Source organism: Ostrinia furnacalis, unplaced genomic scaffold (assembly GCF_004193835.3).
Source record: "Ostrinia furnacalis isolate ACB-3 unplaced genomic scaffold, ASM419383v2 OfSCF2870, whole genome shotgun sequence".
Taxonomy (NCBI): domain Eukaryota; kingdom Metazoa; phylum Arthropoda; class Insecta; order Lepidoptera; family Crambidae; genus Ostrinia; species Ostrinia furnacalis.
Window position 1 is genome coordinate 567,839 of NW_021133109.1, and position 17,706 is coordinate 585,544.

A 17,706-nucleotide genomic window follows, 5' to 3' on the forward strand; every position below is an offset into this window, starting at 1 on the left:
TAAAAAATTACAATTATTGCAAAACTGTTTTTATTGTAACTTTCTTCCGTAAATTAAGAGTGAACAAGAATTAACATGTGAAAAAAGTTACATCTACTGGAGCAATAAATAAACCGTTGGCATTAAGTAAGCTGCACGTTAATTGCGGTACCTTTCCCCATGGCTTTATCGTAAAAAACAGAAATAAATTAAGGCAGATGGGTTTTTAGAAAGGACAAACCGCACGGACTCGTTTGAGAAAATTATGCGAACCGACGACTCGCTCGCCGCTTACAATATGAGATGCGAAATTCCAGCTCTTTATTATGCAAATACATTGGCCTCGGGGCAACAAAATTTAATATATTTTGAATTATTCAGGGAATAATCAACAGTTGCTTCATTCACGAAAAATCTGAACGCTTAAATATGTAATTCTTTGAGAGAGCAACGAAATTTTGGAGAACTTGAAACAGATTATAAATTCTATGGAAGCGGTACCGTTATACAATTTGAATTTCAAGAACCTAACTTTAGTCAGTTTGTTAACTACTTAGTACCTTTTATAAGTGTTACTTTACATTACTTATTGAAGTAAAATACGCTTCAATTACAAAAATTGTGAATACTCGTATGATAAAAAGTTTGAATTACGCGAGCAAAGTCAGACAATCGTAGTCCCACATACAGTTTCGGTTGATAGTGGCTGTATATTACGAAAAGCGTTCACGTCCTGTGATTTATACGACACGTATGTCCTCCCCTCCCCCTCCCTGTCTCCCCAGTGACGTCACAATGCTGTGAGATGCAGCCGTCGCGCGAAATGAAAGCACGTTTTATCAGCTTTTATCGCAGACATATTATTTCAAAGGACAACATCGAGTTATGTGCCGGACAAAGAACAATGTGTTTCGTGTTTAATGAACTTCTGAATGAAAACATCTGGGCAAGTTTTATAAAACGTGATCCGTTTATGAAAGACAGATTTGCACAGGACATGAATATCATATGAACAAGAATACAAAGAGATACTGTTCTGTGACTTCGGACTAAAATGAATTCTCCGTCGTAATCTAAACATTAATGTTGAAATAAAATCTATACCACATTAAATTCTGGAATTCGTTCCGGTCACTGGTTTGGTCTAATTATAAAATCCCTTAATCTGCAATTAGGCGAGTTTAATGGCGACGACACATGGGAACCCGGCGGTTTCCTTTAAACTGTGGTTTATGAAGCTAATGCGCATGACTTTGAACCCCAAATTATGCTGAGCCTGGCCTAGGATTACCCAAGTGCTCGAGTGCGCTCCAGCGGAATTGGAACCCAGCCCGCTTTGACCGGACGCTTTAACAACCTGGGAAGCCTTTAAGGTATTTTCCGCAGACATTATACACGCAAAGATAACTTTATACTTACGCAAATTGTATGTAAACCGTATAAGTACCTAGTTGTATTTGCATATTACGTAAGCCTTTAGTTGAATTAATACATACTAGTCAAATCTTGTAGATATTTTTCCCATAAAAACTGATTTCTTGGCCCGGAAAGTTAATGGAAAAATGCGTTCATCTTTGTAACAAAAAAATCGATGTCTAATACACTAACTTGAAATTTTATCAAGAAATTCTATTGAACAACTAATTGGCTTCGTCCTACTCAAATGAGGCAAGGAAGCCATAATCTCAAAAGGTAAGTATTAATAATTCAACCAGACATTTATAAGATCTCTATTTCATAGAATAAAGCATAAACGGTTATTGTACATAGTTAATGTAAACAATTATGGAATAGGATAGAATGATATTAACGTGAAATATGATTTTAATAGTTGGGCTTACGTAAATGGGTCTGTATTCTCAGAAGGCACTCAAATATTAACACTGAATATTGAAATTCCAATAAGTATTAGTACAGCTTATAGATATGTTACTTTACTAAATAATGTACTAGAGCTTAATTATAGTTCGGCGGAGCTCCAGTTTTATGATACGGTTCAAATCTATTCTAGACCTCTTATAATTAATTATACGACAGAATTAACAGTCGTTTCATAAAAGCGGAGTAAAATATTACTGTAACAATGATTAAATCTTCTTTTGTGCACTAAAACAGTTCTTCTTTTGTAAATTAAACGCGCAGAGCACAAGACGCTGGAATTTTATTTTTCATTGAAAGACAAAGGTACTCGTCATTATACGAGTACCTTTATTTGGTATTTTACTTACCAAGAAGAAAGTAAATACGTAACTCATTGTTTCAAGAGATACTCGTATTACAGTAAAAATACTTTTGCATTTTATGAAAAGCTTCAAACGGAATGTTCGCAGCTGAAACTTTTACGTGAGTTTACTGTTAGTTCATGATTTCTTTAAAATATTTGCTCTATTTTAGGTGTTTCTTGGAGTATGAAGCATCTACATACTTATCTTTGATCGTTCAATTGAGTAAAAATAAACTTTCGCAACATGAAAGCTGCAATGTTATGTAACATGTGCAATGAAATAAAAACTGTCTGCAGTTAATATCTACGGAGTAATAAAGATACACCACAGGCTATAAAGGAAAGATTCAAGCAAGGAACAGTATTAACCCGTTTATCGCGGGGTTGGCGGCGCGCCAGCTTTCAGTTACTTCAGTATGCCACGCTGCCATTATGCACATTGCGCAGATTGTAAAAAATGCTGGAAGCATGCACGAGGCTTACTTACGGCGCGTGTTTACATAATTATGCATGTACATGTCGCCGTAAAGTGTCCACTACATGCCCGATACGGAATGCCGGGCCACTCGTTTTTTCTGAACGGAAAGTAGAGTCGTTTGGAATATTATTGTATTGTTTCCATTAAAATTGAAAATTAATTACTTTATACGCCCGGTTCGCAGTACACTCGATTTAACTTTTTTTACTTGTACATGACTTCATTTATTTATTTCCTGAAGTTTGATTGAGTACCTAATAAATTAATAAAGTGTTCTCTGATTTCGAACAGACCACATTTATTTACATTCCATTATGTTTGTCACGCTAATCCTTACTAGAAATATAAAGCAATCTTAATTAAATAACCAAATAACCGTCTTTTTAATCCACTTAGCCACCATTCACAGTAATCCAGAGACATGAAAAGGATATACTCAAAAGGAGTACCGAACGTTATTACGTTCGTAGGCAGACGGCTGCCGGCTGTACACCTCAGTGTTCCGAATCCCATCCTATTAGCCCGGAACCGGGATAGCTCCCTTGGGGGCTTTCGCAACGTTGTGTTTCTAATTCCGGACCACCTTTGAAACGGTGACGTAAACGCAACGACGTGAAGCCTTTTGAGGATTTCAATTACTTTGACTACATTGTCTCGAACTTGGAGCTTTTATCTTTTATAGAGTGTTGTGTCTAAATGTGTCCTAAATGTAGTTATTTTATGACTATAAATTTATAGTAATACCCGGCTTCTGCCCGCGACTTCTTCCGCGTGGAATAGTTACTTCAGGCTAGTATTGATATGTAGCCTTCCTCGTTAAATAGGCTATCTAACACTGAAAGAACTTTTCAAATCGGACTAGTAGTTCCTGAGAATAACGCTTTCAAGCAAACAAAGAAACTCATTCTGATTCAATAAATGAAATAGTTTTTACCTGGCGGCTGCGGTGGCGGCTCTGTGGTGGCGATCTGGCCGTTGCTCTTCACTGCAGCTGCCTTCTTCCTGCCCCCGGTGCTTGCTGGACTCTTGGTGTTCTCACGATCGATCCTCTGTGAAAAAAGACGAAAATGTTACTCAAGAAAATCCAATTACATCTAAGTCACTAGTCCTCATCAATAAATCCTCCAAAATTTAACTTGGCAACAAAAGTATCAAATATCCGTTAGGCTTCTTAGATTCCGGGAAATTGACTCATTATATTTAGAGACAAGAACGTGCCATAAATTATTCGTAAGCCGGGGGAGCATTTGATATTCTCATTAAAATGTAATTCGGGTCACAGTCTAAACGCCAACGTCTTTTTTCGTAATTATACGCGACAGAGACATGAAACCGCTCGAAGAAAATAAGCTGCTACAAAGAGAGAAATTTAATCGAACGGGCGTAAGCGTCTGGGGTAATCACATCATAGACTGTTCTTTAAAATGGAATCGTTCATTCGTGATGCAGCAATCCACTTATTTCAGCTGACGGCGGACGATCCCGAAACCGCCGAGTCATGCGTCACGGCGCGCTGAGTCACGCGGCGACTCAGCAGCGCCTCCCGCCGTGCTGACTGGCCGACCCAGCGAGGCCGCTCACCCTAATGCACTAACGCTGATTGATATCCGATAATGACGCCCCACTATCCAGCTTCATTTTCATTAACAGCAAATCACTCTTTCTTAAACGCGTCGACGCAATCGAGAACTTCAAACGAAAATGTTCCTACAGTAATGAAACTTAATGAATCATTCTGCCAAGAGGCGTAACGGGAGATTCAATAAAACAACGAGGACTCTACAGACTCGACAACAAAAACGATCTACCATTTAATTAACGACGACACACCAAGCGGAAAGATATAAAATTTCACTGGGGAAAACTCAACGTTTTAGACAAAGCATTTCTTTTGATTCGACAAATAAACAATACAGCCTCAAAGCTGAAATGTTTCCGTGAATCGTTTAACTTTCGTATAAAAATATTGGCTCAGCTGACCGCGTGTTGTCGTAACATAAATTTACAGAAAAAACACGCGAATGAAACACGGGGTGAGGGGTAACTCACGACACACTAAGTACTAGTGAAAAATGGGGCAGTCGGGGGGTTGTGTTGGGGGTCTGGGGGTGGATGGGGGTGGGTGCCGGCGTCGGTCTCCCCGAACTGTTTATGTGCACAGCCGAACACTGCTTTGACAGCGCGCTGCGTCATCGGAAAATTGACAAACAACCTGTTTATACGGGCGCCGCCGGCCGACAGAGGTTTCATATTGAGCCCCGAGTCAACTTTGATGAGCCAATCAACGTCTATAGAGGACTAGATTGAAAGTAGCCTCATACCAAAACAGAGACCGTTGTTTGTAAACTGAACCCTTCGGTTGAACAAACTAACAATTGACAAAAGTTTGAAATTACATCAATTAAGTTGCGAATTTAAAACAAACAGTACGCTCAGGAACTTTTATATGAATAGAAAGTTTTAAAACGTTAATTAAAACTTTACATTCGTATTGCACGAGAAAGAGGGAAAGCGGTGACTCATACGATTCGCTTTGTTATTGACTTTAGGCCCGAGGCGCCGGTTTCTGTTATGGCGGTAAAAGGCGACCGTATATGTATAGAAAATTACGTAATATTACATAACTGGCATATTATTAAAGAGCAAGTTCAATATTTATAAACATGTAGTAGCATGATTACTAATAATTATGTTAAATGTTTAATCATTCTAAACGATGCTTAAATAACATTAAACGCTCTACAAATTGGGTCAAACATAAATGCTTGTTTCATTTTTGATACTAAATCCAATTCTGATTCGCTGGAAGAAATCCAACAATATGCCACTAAATAAGGTTTCCATAAAATAAAATACAGCTCCAAAATATTTATAGTCAACACAGCTTCACTGAATAGACGACTTGTTAACGAAACTGAAAAAACAACTATTTATTTGTGGGAACATGACAGATTTCCTTTGAAATGTAATGAAAGCTTTTACTGTGAAAAACTAGACTTGATGCTAAATCAAATTGGAAAGGACTGAATTTAACTTCGCCAAAATGTTATCCAGAATTAGATTTGTGGTTCTAGAGGTTACCTCCTACACAAATATTTTTCATAGCTTTGCAAAATAAGTTTTTGACTAAAGAGCGCAAGTCAAAACCACTTTGGCCTGATTTTTGCAGTCAAAAGTGATTTTGATCAGTTATAGGTATTTTATTAGTTTTGACTGTTATACATATAAGATTGTCAGCATCATCTCTGTTTACTAAGTGCATAGAAACAACGTATCGATATCACATCGCTTCTTTATCATTAAAGCAGTCATAGATTATGACATCAGCATTGTAGATTTGTAAACATATTTATCTTTACTTAGTTAACAAAAACGTTAGAGAATTTGGATCACCGAGTGAAAGTGAAATGTTATGGAGAAAGTGTGTTGTCACTCGCTTGACCTACGCAATGCGCCTCGCAAGTGGGCCACGGGTGCTGCAAGAGCTGCATATTATGCATACTACCACGCGATATGGCGGCGTAATTCATATGCATTACCAGTGTGATATAAACAATGTAAACGACGCCATAAGTTTTAGTTTTCTTGCAAGGAATTCTTTTCTTTGGCCTTGGGTTAATGGTAGTTCAATTTGAATAATTACATGAATACAACACACCAACGAACAAAGGCGTGGATGTAGAGTTCAAATTATTTTTGTATTAGGCATCTACAATCAGTATAAACTAGTCCATTACTTTAGATACCACCTACCTTTTTACCATCACCAGCCGTGGGGGTAGCTAGTGGGTTATGTGGGGCTTTCCCTACCAGAAGGGTAAGGTCTACCCACTAAAAATCTATTGCGTTTATCTTTACAAACATCTTCAATCACTATGTTAGAACCATGCAATATTTTTAAATGATTTAACAGCACGGCGGTTCTAGACAGTTTAATAGCAGTTCTAAACAACTTTCCCATCCGTTATAAAGTGTTTTAAGACTAGAATAAATTCCGGGGTATGGCGGTCATTACGGGAACTTTTCGCGTCGCCCCATGACGTGCCCACGGTAACTGCCTTTTACCCTTTATCATAACGCTAAGATCAACATCACCCCCATAAAGCGTGCTAAAAGCTAGAATTAGATGGGATATTTATTTCGCACTGTATCTTTAGTACGCTTAAACAGATTTCGAAAATCTGTCTTGAATCTTGATGCTAAAGGTCTATTGAAATTAATTATAGAAAAATTTAATCTCTCATCACAATTACGTTTTTTGGCAGTTCTGTTTTCAATGATATATCGCGATTTGAAGATTATAGTAACAGTTCAATCTAACCTTTATTCGAGGCCATCAGAAAATGTTACTCAACTAATTCAAAGTTTCTACAATTACGAGATAGGTACTTCATCCCATCTTGTTGCTAGATAATTGACAAGAAAACTCACTCAAAATAAAATCTAAATATAGGCTAGTTATTCATAGCCGACCGCAATTATGTATAATAGCTGTAGAAGTTAACAGGAAGCAATTAGAGGCAGACCAACAGCACACCGCGGGGCAAATCCAAATTCGACACACCATTGTAATTGGTTCGGGGCAATCGCTTCAAAGTTTATTAACAGCAAAAGCAATTAATGGAATGTACACAGAGCAATTTACGATCGGCGAATAGTTGAGAGGATGTAGAACCTAATATTGGATCTATCAGATACAGATTAATGTTTGATTGGACCTGGAGTTCTATAGAAGATAGCTTTTAAAGCTTCGTTCGTTTCAGCCGAAAGACGTCCACTGCTGAACAAAGGCCTTCCCCAAGGGCAAAGATTTCCACAAAGACCGGTCCTGCGCCGCTCGCATTCAGGCACCTCCCGCGACCTTCACCAGATCGTCGGTCCACCTAGTGGGAGCTTTTAAAGCTTATTGCTCTAAAATCACATTTTAGCGGAATTGAATATGGACAAAGTAGGTTTCTAAAACAAATATTTGGCTTTGTAATTTATTCTAGTATGCATGAATATGTGCTTATAAAGTAGGTATAAATAAAGCGATGGTAGCAAATGTCAGTCCTGCGTATAATAGAAGCAGAAATGTCCGCGATTATTTCAGTGCGGACTCTATCAACACTATCAATTGAACGGGATTGCCGGCGGCAAACGAGGCGATCCGTCAAGTGGAACCCTCTATTTATACCGGCTATGTTTATATAATCCCGTGTTGCCATGCTCAGTCCGCGCATACTGCTCGAATCACGTACCAAATTGGATTTTGTGCGCGAAACCCATTCACAAATGTCAACCGTTTCTGATGTACAGAGCTCGGACTTTAATTGACATGTGACTCTACTATCGTAATTTGTACAGAACAGACTATTTGAATTAATTGTCTCCAACCACAAAAATGTTAGGTGATAATTAGAGGTAAGTTTTCTTTAACAGATAGCGAGTACTCATTTACCTTTTAAACGACTTTCTCGTTCTAGTTTGTTTCAACAAGGTCAAAGTACCATTTATACATGTATCCTACTTGGATAAACCGCAATTCGTGTACGTACATGCTTTGGAAATCAATACAGTATGCCTTTGTGTTAACCAACGGTGCATACCACAGCTAGCACAATAGCCTTCGGGGAAGCCTTTGTGGTCCACCTTTTGATGCTGGCGAGCACAATAAACAATAAACACGTTGTTGTTGCAGCCTATTCAATAATGTCAAACTCAATCCCATCTCTGTTTGCACGCAGGTCACTGCACCACCATCAAGTATTAAAGTCGCATTAATTTGTGTAATGCACCTACAGGCAGGTGGGTAAAGTGAACACACAAACATGAACATATCACCTAAATTGTTATAGCAGGAGCAATACCCATCAATCATTTTCCTCGTTGTTTTAGGGCGTTTTTTCCCGTATAAGATACAAGCAAAAAGAAGCGATCTAAAAATACCAATTTAATCTCCTTCCCAACCTCTTACACGACGTAAAGAGGATTAGAGTGTCACAAAAGGTGATACTAATCTTCAATGAAACTTGAGCTTGTTAGACTCAAAACACTTGTATTAAGTGAGAATCTTTTTTTATTACGCAAACAGATTAATTTACGCTATTTAGGTTAATTACGAGGAATTGTATTTTTATACAAAATGGCGTTACTCTTAGGTTAAAGTAATAGTTATCTTGGAGTCCGGAGAAACATCAAAGTGTTTCCTTTTTCCAATGAGTTTGTACGAGATGTAAATTAACATAATTTTCCGTTCCTATCTGAGAGTAATATTTAAAATTACTCGATCGTTTAGAGACCTCTCAGACATCTTTGTAATTTTCCGGGAAAATTTCGAGAGCCTTTGAAGCTGTTGCTTGGCAACCGTATATTTAGGGCACCTTTATACAAGAACAAGAAGAAGAAAAATATGATATTGCCCCAAGTGAAACGTATTCTTTCTTTTGTCAATATACCTAAAACAGAAAAGTTGTTTTTACAGTGTTTGTAGGACTTTTAATAACACACTGACGAAGTAATGCAGTTTAAATTTAATAAAATATTTTATAACCACCACAAGACGTATTTTTAGTAAATTAATAAAATACAATTAAATCTTCATCGTATCGATAAGGCGGACTTTTGTGATTTCACAAACATGTCTCTCTAATATAACGTAGATTCAAAACCAAATTAATAAGTCAAACTCAAGTTCAGGCTAATATGCCAATCAATTGGCAAACGTTTAAACAACATCAGAAGACGGTAGTTATATTAATATCAGATTCAGACAGGTAATTGGGGAGTTAGATAGGCAAAGTGGGACCTTCAAGCATCCACAAGTGCTCTAATGAAATCGCGATCCAATTTATTATGAACTACTGAGCTGAATATAATGTTGACGCCCACGGGGTGGCAACATCTCGCTCAAGCCCGGAACGTACGCTTACAGGAGCGCTCGATAGCAGGTGAACGGCCCATCGAGTGCCTCCAGTGATTTATTTAGTTTACCTTCAGGGTTGTCGTCCGCCACTCCCTGCAGGATAATGCTTTCGCCATAATAAACTGACCCGTCCACCTCACACAGAACCCTCACTAATAAAGGCATCGAGCCAGCCTCCATTAATTGGCCGTGTCTCGCTTAATTCTGTGAGGTTAACGGTCCACGGTTCAAAGAGTTCACATCGCTAAAAGACACCTCTTTCCACTAATCCAACTCGATTTGAATAATCTTTGTGTGCGACGTATCAACAGCTATGTAAATGAAGCCGTTTCATAAATTCACGAATCTGAATATTAAATCCGACCGGAATGAATAATGCCCGAAGAATGTTGTTACAAAACCAATACTCATTAATTCTGTTTTAATACGTTAAATTCATAGCGTTGTAACTAATTTAGTCGTAAAATGATAATAAATAATGAAAGCAACTAATTCTGCAATAAAGCAATAAGATTTATACGAAACGTGTATTGAGTGGAATAGTTGAAAGTAGATAAGAGTGTTCAAACAATGAATGATAATGCTGATTTACGATGTATGAGGCGTCAACACAAATTGCATAATGCACTAGTTGCGGCGGTTACGTAAGCGCACGCATCGCCTGACCTTTGTCTGCCGGGGCATTTCTAAACAGGGCATGTATGTGTCTAGTAGACTATTACATTTTTTTACTAGACTATTGAACAGTAAATTCTCTCATGGTTGTTAAAGTCTATAAGTAAGTATATTTCATTTTTATTATTCTGAAACACACAATGCCTCTTTCATTGAGTCACAAAGGCCCCGAATCATAATTCAAGTATCTGCAAATCAAGATCAGATTTAGGCCCGATATTCATCTAACCATTGAAATACGTTCAATCTCAGATTCTAATCTATGCTCCAGCGTAAATTGATTTTAAACTGTACCTTTCAAGTCTGTCCATCAAACAGTTTCCTAATGCCCGTTTTCACTATCAATCACTAATTTTTAAGTGACCCTTATGGTAACACATAACAGGAATTTTGTTTACATATAAATTAGGGATCGATGGTGAAAACGGGCGTAAGACAATTACCTGTGACGGAGACGAATATATAGCCCCACCCAAAAGGAAATGAATATTTTTCCTAAATTACAGTTTAGTAGCTGATCTCCACGATCTATGTCCACGTAATATCCAAACATCTAAGTATCATCCATAAACGTTAATGCCTTAGTGAACAGCCTTGTAACTCCGTAATTGGTTTAACTGTATCGCGTGACTAATCTGTTGCAATGTTTAGTGTTTTTTCTGTATTGTCTAGAAAGCCCCAGTTAGTAACGTATTTGAGGAGATTAACGTTAATTGCTGCTAATTGATGTGAGATTCATAAACATCAGAAATAGCCAAAGTTATTAAAAAAATAAAGCATTCTTTGTTGTGATTGGAAATCATAGCAAATCTATTGATACGATATGAAATGTGATATTGAAAGAATCACAAAAAATGTCGAGCAAAAGAAATCTATACACACCTTTAAATAGAAGGTAGGTAAATGGGTCGNATGTCTTTTGTTAGGGTACCAGAACAAAAAGGATTTTATGTATTGTGTTACATACACTCGCTTACTTTTCTTTTGATGGAGCCTTTGCGTTTCGAGCTCTCGGAGAATCCCACTAATCTAGGGATCTATAGAGTAAAAGCGGGCCTGCCTTAGCTGTATGTATGTACACAAGAGTCGGGCTAAAGACTGTAGCGTCTTTTGTAGTAGTATTAGGTGCGATATTGCAACAAAATGTAGTGAGATATACTGTCGACCGTACTTATACGAGTATCTCTCAATCTCGCACAACCGGAGGAGTGCCGCGGGCAAGAGTGCAACGAGACTAGTTACACCGGTGCTTAGGGCTGCCATTACTACACAGTTCTTTAAAGCTTCTATGATTTACTTATTTATACCAGTTTGTGATTGTGATTCGTTTACTGGTCTGAAAATGCTTTTCACTTTAGGAAATTCAAGTTATTTTGATATCCTTTCGCCTTATAAACAAAAACTTTGAGTGATGATGCTAAAATACGAGTATATGATACACAAATGGCTTATACATACAACGATAACAAAGGTAAATGATTTTATTTATCCTAGCGACACAGTCCAGAAGAATAACAGTTATTATTCTATATTTGATTCAAGACAACCATTTTATTCGGCCAAAACAGCGTCATATAAAACGTATAAAGTCTCTACAAATGAATAAAACAGAATCAACCCTAAGCCTGCGATCTCTTTTGCTAGGAACCGGACTGCAGTCCGGTCGGGTTTGTACAGCCACAAGCTCAACACTCGGCTAACTAGATTGCATCGGGAACCCGCTACCGAGCGAGCGAGGGGTTATTGTATTCTGCATTTTACTGCCCTTATAAAATTACTTTAAACGATTACACTTGGCCGTTCCAGCTGCAATAGAGTTAGTGATGCCCCGTTACTTCCACGTAGTTCATGTACGTCGAATTCGCAGTTAACTCTATTAGTTTGCTATAAAACTAGATGTACCAGTTTACCGAAGCCTGTGCTCTGGATACACATGAATTAGCAAACATTATTTCTACATATTTTTATTGATTGAAATTAAATTGCAATTTAATTGAAACAATAAATCTTCAACTATTTTATTGAGAAATATCTTACACAATATAGTAGGTATAATTAAATTAGAAATAACAGAAACAAATACGAATGTTGCACTAAATTATCAAAACCATTAGCCTGGATACTTGTTCATTTTTCTTAATTGATAAAAAAATAGCTACTTTTGTTTATAGACAAGTCATTTCAATTTACTAGCAATTAATGTCCATACGAGAAGATTTAAATCGTGCGTATAGCAAACAAGCTACGCGAACACCTGCGTACTTAACATTACAGGTCAGGACAAACAAACAGGTAATACTACACCTGCGCTACTAAATAATTATATTCAATCGGCTATTTGTATAGCTGCTACACGCTTCTCGAAACACCCACTGTTCTACTAAAAATATGAAATAATCTCATTGTTTCCGAGAAAGGAATTTCTAAAGCTATTTAAAGCTTTTACTAAATCCTCTTCAACCCACACGACCTCTAATAATAGTCGCGAGGCTACCAAAATATAGAGCAAATCTAGTACTTTAGTAAGAAATACTAATAAAATAGCCAAAGAATAATAAGAAAGAATTTTCGGTTACAATAAAGTTATAATCCCGTTGATCTTTAATAAGTAGACAGATTCATAGAAATAATAGGTAAAAGTTGACTAACCACAATTTACCCAGAGAATTAGCTTCCAAAAGTTTTTCCGCAAGTTTTATTGTTCGTATAAACTTGGCTTTACATAGTATCGTACGGCAATACATAAAACGAAACTTGGACCTGTCCCAACTCTCTGTATTAATGTCTTTGCAGAGCCATAACTAAAAGGAATAGATAATTAATACGCCGTTGAAAACTGGGCCAACATAATAAGATAAAATAAACATGAACGTACTCTTAAATCCCCTGCATTTTGATTACATTAAGTATTAAAGTAACAAGTAAAATGTATTATGTCGTAACAAACGTAAGTAATTCATTTATGTTTTATTGACGAGCTCCAAGCGTTCAAATGCAATATTTCCGCAACGATTTAAAATTTTATTAAAAATAATTATGATAATAAACCAAGTTATATCGTAGATATTACTGCTCGAGCCAGTATCTTACTCGAGTTAGTAATAAATGACGTCAATCGGGCTTCATTAAATCAAAACAAGAAGATTTACATAATGGCGCATCTCGAATGCAGGCGATTATCGTAAATCGAATCGTAATAGTGGCGTGCCGTGCTCGGAACTCACATTCGCTTTTCCATCGGCTGTCTCGCTCACTCCGCAGTTCATAGACTTCACGGACTTAATGACGGACCATAAAAAGCTCTTTTGTACTCAAACAATAGAGTTTCTGAGAATTTCGCATCACAAAACAAACCAAACCGCACTAATAAAAACTTTAACCGTGACAAAACATTTGTCAGAAATTCCTTGGATCTAGTTTTTTAAAGTTGGCTAGTTTTATNGGGTTTATTCATTGTACACTCGTGGATTTGCTTACTTCTAAATAATATGACATTTCAATTTGCTAGTAGCGTTAAATATACGTACCTACCTATTCAAAAAGCTCTTCTTTGAACTAGAAATTATACTTATAGAATAGGTAATTGGATTATATCAGATGGCTTTTGTTAGTGAGACTCAAAGCTATTTCTATTAAATTTGCCAGAGGCGTACTCTAAAATAAATACAGGCTCTTTGTATGGGTGGCGGGGTCCAGTGTTGTCAGGTGAGATTTATTCACGTATACCTTCGACATGCGGCCGGTGGGCGTACGTGGGACGTAGACGATCTCCTGTACCGCCTTTTTGTTGTTGCGTCTAGCCATCCAACTCCCTATATGGACTTTAAAGCCTTTTACGGAAATAATTTTAAAACGGAATGCACGAACAATGGCTCCAACCAACCGCACCTGCCCTCAGAATTACGCAATTGACCATCCCGAGTTGAAAAGGATGACCTTTCCAAATCTGGATTCTGGAAATTGTGTAACAAGTATTCCAATCGGACGGCCAATGTTTATAAATAGCGTCGCCTCATCGGTTCTTCAGGCGAACAAAGGAACAATAACGACTAACAAAGAAGTTAGAAAAGAACAAAAGCAAAAATCGGTCGGATTCAATTCAAAACGTTCTGTTTCCTTTCATGGCGCGATGTAATAACAATATGGCTATGTGCGTGTTTCGATTAGTAACGCGCGTCGACTCGCTATAATTGATCTAATTCCGGAATCGTGTTTAAACACCGAGAGCATATATTCTCAAAGTCTCTTAAACTGCTCTCCAGAATTAACGGTCGAGCAGTGAGGTGCATCTGGCGAATGGAGATAGTTATGTAGATAGGAGGCAGGTGCGAAAGAGATAGTGGACTTGTCGGGGTGTGGTTATCACTACTTTGTATGCGCTACCTAGATAGTTGCATGCGAGTGCATAATGTATACGTGTGTACTGTGTAGGTATGTATCGGAAAGGCAGTCGTGCTCATGCCATTATATGCTAATTAGCTTTCCGATGCATGCTCACCGTTGCAAATTAGGTTCGAGTTATGGAGCCGATTAAAAAGGATCAGGCTGCTGTACGAGATGATCATCAACGACACGGATAGATAAAATAAACCAGAAAGTGATAACACAAAACGTAAAAAAAAAAACAATTGTACGAAATATAAAAGAAAAGTTAAACTGTTGCCATTTCAAAATTAAAAAACCAGCCTACAGAAAAAGGATAACTAAAAGAGAAAGCAGGTGGACAGACAAATTAATTTTGGTATTTTTTACTAAATGCAAAAAAGCACTCTACAGGAAAGTTATTGTGCTCGGTATAAACAAAAACGGCAGGTTCAATATAATAGTTTCAAAAGATTTCGTGAAGAATGCGTCACAGATTGTAAAAGCTTGCTAATGAACAATGAATCATAACAAAATAGGTACCGCTGCTACCGGCGTCCAACGCTCCACGGTCCACAATGGCCACAAATCACCAAAATCACTTCACGCCGTCACGCGAGACATTCAAGATTCGAAAAAAACACGTGACGTTGCGGTGAAAGGTAAGATGCGATCCGTAAACGGTTCCGAGTAACAAGTAAGCGAGCGTAGTGTGCCGGCGGGAGAGTGGCGCAAACTGTAGCGCGGGGCGCGCCGCCCCGCCCGCCCCGCGCCCCGGCACGGACCAGACACAAGCTTGCATAATTAATTATACTTCACACACATTGCCTCTTCCTTAGATGCAAGGTCATTGTTTTTGTGACATAATCCGTACACAGTCATATCTGACGCGATTGGTTTGTTTATATTCGTGATAACGACTACTTTTATGACGTAGCCTGTTTCTAACTCTACAATCTAGGTTTGGTGTCATGGAGGTTGTAGAATTAGAAGACTCCAATAAATTACTATATACCTAGTATGATTGGGATGTCAATTAATGACATGGCCAGAACTTAGCCTATAACAGCCAAAAAGGATGCTTTTGAAAACCTATCAAAATTAAACTAGTTTATGTCGCTTTTGGGTGTACGGGTACACCCAAAAGCGACATAAACTAACTAACTAAATTCAAACTATCTAAAAAGGTAACCGCGGATGTCCCGCAGGCGAGCTCGAAACTCGTTTGGGAAGAGCCGAACTGTCGTCCAGGTCTCAAGTCTCAACGAATATTAACCTTCAAACAAAACAAGAAGTAAGTAGTGAGTGGCACGTTAATGCGGACCCTTTTGACGGGAGCCGGTGGGCGGAAGGGGTGTTCGGTTACCCGGGCGTGCCAGACAAATCCCGGCATCCCGCACTTGTGGCGATCGATATCCGTATCCACTGCACGGGAACTCGCATTAACTAACTCGCTCGATGGAGGTGGAAAGTCGGCCGATGTTGTTACAAACTTTACCGATTAGAGTTACCCGAGGAACTCTCTCCCTCTTGTTATTCTAAATGAATCAACGAATCGAGATAGCGGCAGTGTAACAATATTGACGGCAGATAACCGTTGTTGTTTCAAGACGGCTCCAAAACATTTATTAGTTTCTCGTTGGAGAATCTCTCGTCTGCTACTGGTTGATTGGTAGAGCTTGAATTTCATAAATACGCAAATTGAGCTGAATTGAATAAGGGAACGGTAACTATTGTTATGTAGTTCTGAGAATTTTATGCGAAAAATACATATTGTGAACACGTTATAGCTAAACGCTGAAATGTATTTGAAGATTTCTTTCACAGAAATGTTGTTGAAAGTAAATATTGAGCAACTATTTTATCACAACCATAAATCGTAAACGCAAGCATAAATAACATTCAGATATGATGAATTTATGTTAATCATCAGTCGTATAAAGAACATTAAGCTCAAATCAATTACTTTTTGAATAATAACGACGGGAGATAGAGTCCATTGTACAATCTAGATACGTTGGGATAAAATAGAGTACACGTGACTCGTCCCTCGGGCTGTGATAAGGGAACAAATTGCAAATGGCAGTCACTAATCATCCTTACAGCATCAACTTGCCCGCCTAGATCTGAACTACGATATCAATGTCTACATGAAATAATTTTATACTTTTCTTATCTTTTAATAGAACTAAATGTGAAACCTAACTTTAAGACTTGTTTTCACAAAATATCAGAGCTAACTTGGATCAAACAAAATAGAACACTTCTAACATAATTCTTGAACTTAAATAAGACACAGATCGCAGTAACTTTTAACGGGGAATTCGTGTAGAGCGCGCAGCGAGCACACTGTGTGTTCGTGAGGCGAAACTGCGATATATTTCAAGCTCATTTCTCTCCATAAAACTTGGGGATGGCAGAAGTAGTACCACACTAGGTAAGGCGTATAAATATCAGTGGAGAAAAGCACCTTATTTTCTGAACACGTTGCACGTTATTATGCTAGTTACTTCAAAGTGTTCTCAAAATTTGTACGCTCTATATTTGTGAAATTTTGAACCATCAGTGTCTGTGATTAACAGAGGCAAATGGAGGACTTTTACAGTAAGCTACGATAACGACTAGGTACGAGTATAAAAGAGCACAAATGCCTTACATCACCAGTGAACACGGAAAAACTATGGAAGCCAACATGTCAGAGAGCGTGACGCCGCAAGCCAATCCTGTGGTAATAGGACAGTCTCGATCGATACACACCGCGACTCTCACGGAACAGGCACGACCAACTGTGGGAACCGCCTTGAAATTTCCACGACATCCGCAGATCCAGGCACTCTTTGCATAATATTTCAGAATACAAGGCTACATCGTGCTGCGTCATTTCGAACGGTTCGCGTTGAATTTCAATTTGGACAAAAACCATTCGATGTTTTGTTGAATCGCCTGATTTAACATTTCGATGAGATTGTCTCTCGTTGTCGTGTCAAGGTCTTATTGGGTAAATTTGCTTTTCAATTATCGCACAAGTGCGTTGAAATTTTACTTGCTTTATTAATAACGGAACTCATTAAACATGTTTAAAAC

The 17,706-nt window shown here is 38.0% G+C and overlaps 1 protein-coding gene across 1 annotated transcript in view; it reads right to left on the minus strand.

Moving 5' to 3' along the window:
* Positions 1-17,706, minus strand: part of Kdm3 (Lysine demethylase 3) — a 146,952-nt gene that overhangs the window by 99,209 nt on the left and 30,037 nt on the right. The window contains exon 7 of the mRNA XM_028310029.1: positions 3,616-3,730. Within this exon, the coding sequence (XP_028165830.1) occupies positions 3,616-3,730 (115 nt within the window). The remainder of the gene's footprint in view (positions 1-3,615; positions 3,731-17,706) is intronic.